At 39.3% G+C, this 6000-nt stretch overlaps 1 protein-coding gene across 1 annotated transcript in view; it reads left to right on the forward strand.

Moving 5' to 3' along the window:
* TRIM23 (tripartite motif containing 23) overlaps positions 1-6000 on the forward strand; it is a 36940-nt gene that overhangs the window by 16469 nt on the left and 14471 nt on the right. Inside the window, exons 4-5 of the mRNA XM_007457107.1 lie at positions 3050-3328; positions 3903-4085. Coding sequence (XP_007457169.1) covers positions 3050-3328; positions 3903-4085 — 462 coding nt within the window. The remainder of the gene's footprint in view (positions 1-3049; positions 3329-3902; positions 4086-6000) is intronic.

Here is a 6000-nt window from a genome sequence, read left to right on the forward strand (position 1 = left end):
ACCCTCCATGTGTTTGTGTTTTTCACATTTTTGTTCCTGTAATTGATTTCTAATCTCATAGCATTGTGGTCAGAAAAGATGCTTGATATGATTTCAAGTTTCTTATATTTACCAGGGCTTGATTTGTGACCCAAGATGTGATCTATCCTGGAGAATGTTCCATGTGCACTTGAGAGGAAAGTGTAATCTGCTGCTTTCAGTTGGAATGTCATATAAATATCAATTAAATCTAACTGGTTCATTGTGTCATTTAAAGCGTGTGTTTCCTTATTAATTTTCTGCCTGGAATGTCTGTCCATTGGTGTAAGTGAGGTGTTAAAGTCCCCCACTATTATTGTGTTACTGATGATTTCCCCTTTTATAGCTGTTAGCATTTGCCTTATGTATTGAGGTGCTTCTATGTTGGGTGCGTGTATGTTTATAATTGTTATATCTTCCTTTTAAATTGATCCCTTGATCATTATGTAGTGTCCTTCCTTGTCTCTTGTAACATCCTTTATTTTAAAGTCTATTTTATATGATATGAGTATTGCTACTCCAGCTTTCTTTTTATTTCCATTTGCATGGACTATTTTTTCCATCCCCTCACTTTCTGTCTGTATGTGTCCCTAGGTCTGAAGTGGGTCTCTTGTAGACAGCATCTATATGGGTCTTGTTTTTGTATCCATTCAGCAAGCCTGTGTCTTTTGGTTGGAGCATTTAATCCATTCACTTTTAAGGTAATTATCGATATGTATGTTCCTATGTTCTTAATTGTTTTGGGTTTGTTTTTGCAGGTCCTTTTCTTCTCTTGTGTTTCCTGCTTAGAGAAGTTCCTTTGGCATTTGTTGTAAAGCTGGTTTGGTGGTGCTGAATTCTCTTAGCTTTTGCTTGTCTGTAAAGCTTTTGATTTCTCCATCAAATCTGAATGAGATCCTTACTGGGTAGAGTATGCTTGGTTGCAGCTTCCTTCCTTTCATCACTTTGAATATATTGTACCACTCCCTTCTGGTTTGCTGTGTTTCTGCTGATAAATCAGTGGTTAACCTTACAGGGAGTTCCCTTATATATTATTTGTCATTTTTCCCTTGTTGCTTTTAATAATTTTTCTTTGTCTTTAATTTTTGTCAATTTGATTACTATGTGTCTGGGTGTGTTTTTCCTTCGGTTTATCCTGCCTGGGACTCCTTGCGCTTCCTGGACTTGGGTGGCTATTTCCTTTCCCATGTTAGGGAAGTTTTCAACTATAATCTCTTCAAATATTTTCTCAGGTCCTTTCTCTCTCTGTTCTCCTTCTGGAACCCCTATAATGTGAATGTTGTTGCATTTAATGTTGTTCCAGAGGTCTCTCAGGCTGTCTTCATTTCTTTTCATTCTTTTTTCTTTATTCTGTTCTGCAGCAGTGATTTCCACCATTTTCTTTTCCAGGTCAACTTAACTGTTCTTCTGCCTCAGTTATTCTGCTGTTGATTCCTTCTAGTGTATTTTTCATTTCAGTTATTGTATTGTTCATCTCTTTTTGTTTGTTCCTTAATTCTTCTAGGTCTTTGTTAAACATTTCTTGCATCTTCTTGATCCTTGCCTCCGTTTTTTTTTTTTTTTTCCGAGGTCCTGGATCATCTTCACTCTCATTATTCTGAATTCTTTTTCTGGAAGGTTGTCTATCTCCACTTCATTTAGTTGTTTTTCTGGGGTTATATCTTGTTCCTTCATCTGGTACATAGCCCTCTGCCTTTTCATCTTGTCTGTCTTTCTGTGAATGTGGTGTTTGTTCCACAGGCTGCAGGATTGTAGTTCTTCTTGCTTCTGCTGTCTGCCCTCTGGTGGATGAGGCTATCTAAGAGGCTTGTGCAAGCTTCCTGATGGGAGGGACTGGTGGTGGGTAGAGCTCGGTGTTGCTCTGGTGGGCAGAGCTCAGTAAAACTTTAATCTGCTTGTCTGCTGCTGGGTGGGGCTGTGTTCCCTCCCTGTTGGTTGTTTGGCCTGAGGCGACCCAGCACTGGAGCCTGCAGGCTCTTTGGTGGGGCTAATGGTGGATTCTGGGAGGGCTTGTGCCAATGAGTACTTCCCAGAACTTCTGCTGCCAGTGTCCTTGTCCTCAAGGTGAGCCACAGCTGCCCCCTGCCTCTGCAGGAGACCCTCCAACACTAGCAGGTAGGTCTGGTTCAGTCTCCTGTGGGGTCACTGCTCCTTCCCCCTGGGTCCTGGTGCACAGACTACTTTGTGTGTGCCCTCCAAGAGTGGAGCCTCTGTTTCCCCCAGTCTTGTCTAAGTCTTGCAGTCAAATCCTGCTGTCCTTCAAAGTCCAGTTCTCTGGGGATTACTCTTCCTATTGCCAGCCCCCCAGGTTGGGAAGCCTGACGTGGGGCTGAGAATCTTCACTCCAGTGGGTGGACGTCTGTGGTATAAGTGTTCTCCAGTTTGTGATTTGCTCACCTAGCAGTTATGGGATTTGATTTTATTGTGATTGCGCCCCTCCTACTGTCTCATTGCAGTTTCTCCTTTGTCTTTGGATGTGGGGTATGTTCTCTGGTGAGCTCCAGTGTCTTCCTGTCGATGATTGTTCAGCAGTTAGTTGTGTTTCCGGTGCTCTCACAGGAGGGAGTGAGCGCATGTGCTTCTACTCGACCATCTTGAACCATTCTCTCAAAATTTGTCATGTTATGCTGATTGGGGTTCAGTTTAAAAAAATTTTTTTAATTGAAGTATAGTTAATTTAGTGCTATGTTAGTTTCAAGTGTACAGCAACATGATTTGGTTGCTGTACACCTGAGCCATGATACATATATTCATATACATGATACATATATTCTTTTTCAGATTCTTTTCCTTTATAGGTATTACAAGATATTGAGTATAGTTCCCTGTGCTGTACAGTAGGTCCTTGTTGTTTACCTGTTTTATATATAGTAGTGTGTATTTGTTAATCCCAAACTCCTAATTTATTTCTCCTCCCCCTTCCTTGCTATGTATCCCTTTTGGTAACCATAAGTTTGTTTTCTATGTCTGTGAGTCATTTTCTGTTTGGTAAAGGGGTTCAGTTTTAATACGTTACTTTTTTGTTCATCAGAGCATCATTCGTTGTGATGAAGATGAAGCTCACGTTGCATCTGTATATTGCACTGTATGTGCAACTCACTTGTGCTCAGAGTGTTCCCAAGTTACCCATTCTACAAAGACATTAGCAAAGCACAGGAGAGTGCCTCTAGCTGATAAACCTCATGAGAAAACCATGTGCTCTCAGCATCAGGTGCATGCCATTGAGTTTGTTTGCTTGGAAGATGGCTGTCAAACTAGCCCACTCATGTGCTGTGTCTGCAAAGAATATGGAAAACACCAAGGTCACAAGGTATGAATATAGTTAAACTGGATGACTCTACCTAGTTTACCAGCCCACCATTTATTTTCACTGACTTGGTTTTTTATGCTAAGAGTAGAGATCAAAGAAGAGCTAGATGATGAATGAGTTGAGCTTGGTAGCGTGAAAAGAAATGAGAGATTTATTTTCTGAATATTTTAACAAAAATTTCAGAGTCCTCATGATTCTTTCTTTATTGAAAAATGGCTTTCCAGCATGAAACAAAAGTTCTTTTCTTTGTGTGCCTGTTTTTGTAATGCACTGGGTTATTTTGATAATAATTATGTCTGTTGATGAACTAATGCTTGTGGTAAAATTTTAGAGAGGGTTTCTTGGATTCTTGTTTAGCAATAAATTGACTTCCTAATTTTAAATTATTTCTGTGAAAGGTAAATAGTTTTGGACCAACGGCAAATTAGTATTTCTTATGCTGTGTTTTTTGTAAATGTGTTATAAAAGCCTCTTGCGGCTGATGGTTTTTTATTAATAGGAGCCATTTAAGTAGCATTTTATATCATTAGTCAATACTGTGAGTTCTTTTCTATAATTATGTTGCATCTTATAGCATTCAGTATTGGAACCAGAAGCTAACCAGATCCGAGCATCAATTTTAGATATGGCTCATTGCATACGGACCTTCACTGAGGAAATCTCAGATTATTCCAGAAAATTAGTTGGAATCGTTCAGCACATTGAAGGAGGAGAACAAACAGTGGAAGATGGAATGGGAATGGCCCACACAGAACATGTATGGCTTTCTTTCTTCCTCACCCTTTTCCTTGTCACTTTTTCACCTTGTAGGATTTATTGAGCGTAAGTTATTTTGTGCCAGTACTGTACTGGTCACTGGAAATAAGTTTTTTAAAAAGTCTTTGTCTTTATGGAAATTTATAGTCCATCCTGGAAGAGAGCCAGTTTCAAGTGTGGTAACTGTTACTTTGTGGGGGAAGTACAGGATGCCCTGGCAGTGTGCATAAAAACAGCAATAACTTGGGTAAGTTATAGAAGGCTTTCTAGAAGATGTGATGTCTAAACTGAGATTTGAAGGAATTTAGCCAGGGAGAAGAGTGGGGTGGGGAGTGAGTTGTTCCAGAGAGGGAAGCATATGTTAAAATACATGGAAGTGAGAATTGGGCATATTGTAGAAACTTAACTAAGTTCACTATGGTTGAAGCTTTGAGTATTGGGGTGAGGCGTGGCAAGAAAAGATGTTGGAGAGTTAAGGGCCAAATCCTGCAGCATCTTGTTAGACATGTTAAAGAGTTTGGACTTTATCTTACGGGCAGTGTTGAGCTGTTGAAGAATTGGCATAGGAATAACATAATCAGGTTTGCATTAAGAAAGGTTGCTCTTTAATATAAAAAATGAATTGGAGGAGCAACAAGATTGGAAGCAAGGAGACCTATTGTGAGGTTGCTGAAATTATCTACTTGAGAAATGTTTATGGCCCGTAGTACTGGAGTAGTGAGAATGGAGAGGAGTACATGGACTTGAGATTTTAAAGAAGTAGAATAGTGATTTACTGATAATATTAGTGATTTATTGATAATATTGATTGGATAGGTACTTTGCAGGGTCAGGCATAATGCCTAGATTTCTACCTTGCCCAACCTGGTGGATGGTGATATTGTGCTCTAATGAGGGAGGAAGAAGAATTTGGGAGGGGATAATGGGACCAAGGTGATAAGTTTAATTTGGATGTTGAATTTGTTATTTCTGTGAGATAAAAGGAGATACCCTTCAGTAAAATGAAGAGTCAGTGGGTGTTAGGAAGTGTGTCTAACTTTTAAGAAGTTTGACTGTGAAGAGAAGGAAGGAACTCAGGTGGTAGTGGTAATTGCATTTTAAAATTGAATTATAGAGGAGAAAGGGATATTTTCAGATGGGAATATAAAGTACAGGGACAGACACAATGTAGTGTTTTTCTTTTGTAAAGAAACAAAGTTAAGCTAAGTCATTGGGGAATAATGCTAGAACTGCTCTCTGTCAAATATAGTAGCCTTAGCCTCATGTGGCTATTTAAGTTTAAATTATTTAACAGTTCAAGAAAATACAGAATTTACTTCCTCAGTCTCACTAGCTACAATTCAAGTACATTTTACGTGCATGTAGCTGGTGGCTACCATATTAGTCAGCACAGATATAGAATATGTCTATCATCACATAAAATTCTATTGGACATTTTTGTGCTGCAGTGGAAATATTTTATTTATTCCCTCAGCAAATATTTTTTGAACACATCCAAAGAGCTAGACACTGTTGAAGTCAAAAATACCTGCTTTTGCAAAGTTTACATTCTAATGTGGGGAGAGAGACAATACATAAGTAAAATACAGAAGTATGTTATTAGATACTTTGGAGAAAAATAAGGGAAAGGGGGAGTGCACTTTTATATGGGGTGCTTGAGGACACCCCTGAGAAGGGGCATTAAGCAGAGACCTAAAGAAGATGAGAAAGGGAACCATGCTAATATTTGGGGGAAGAGCATTCTAGGCAGAGAGAAGAGCAAGTACAGAGGCCCTGAAGTTGGAGTGTGCCTCGTGTGCTTAAGAAACTTTGAGGAGGTTGAGTTAGATAAATTAGAATGATTGATGGGGAGTATAGCAGGAGTTGAGGTCAGAAAGGTCCTTAAAGGCACTTGCTTTACTTTCTTCCAGGAATGC

This window comes from Lipotes vexillifer, unplaced genomic scaffold, assembly GCF_000442215.2.
Source record: "Lipotes vexillifer unplaced genomic scaffold, Lipotes_vexillifer_v1.1 scaffold241, whole genome shotgun sequence".
Lineage (NCBI taxonomy): Eukaryota > Metazoa > Chordata > Mammalia > Artiodactyla > Lipotidae > Lipotes > Lipotes vexillifer.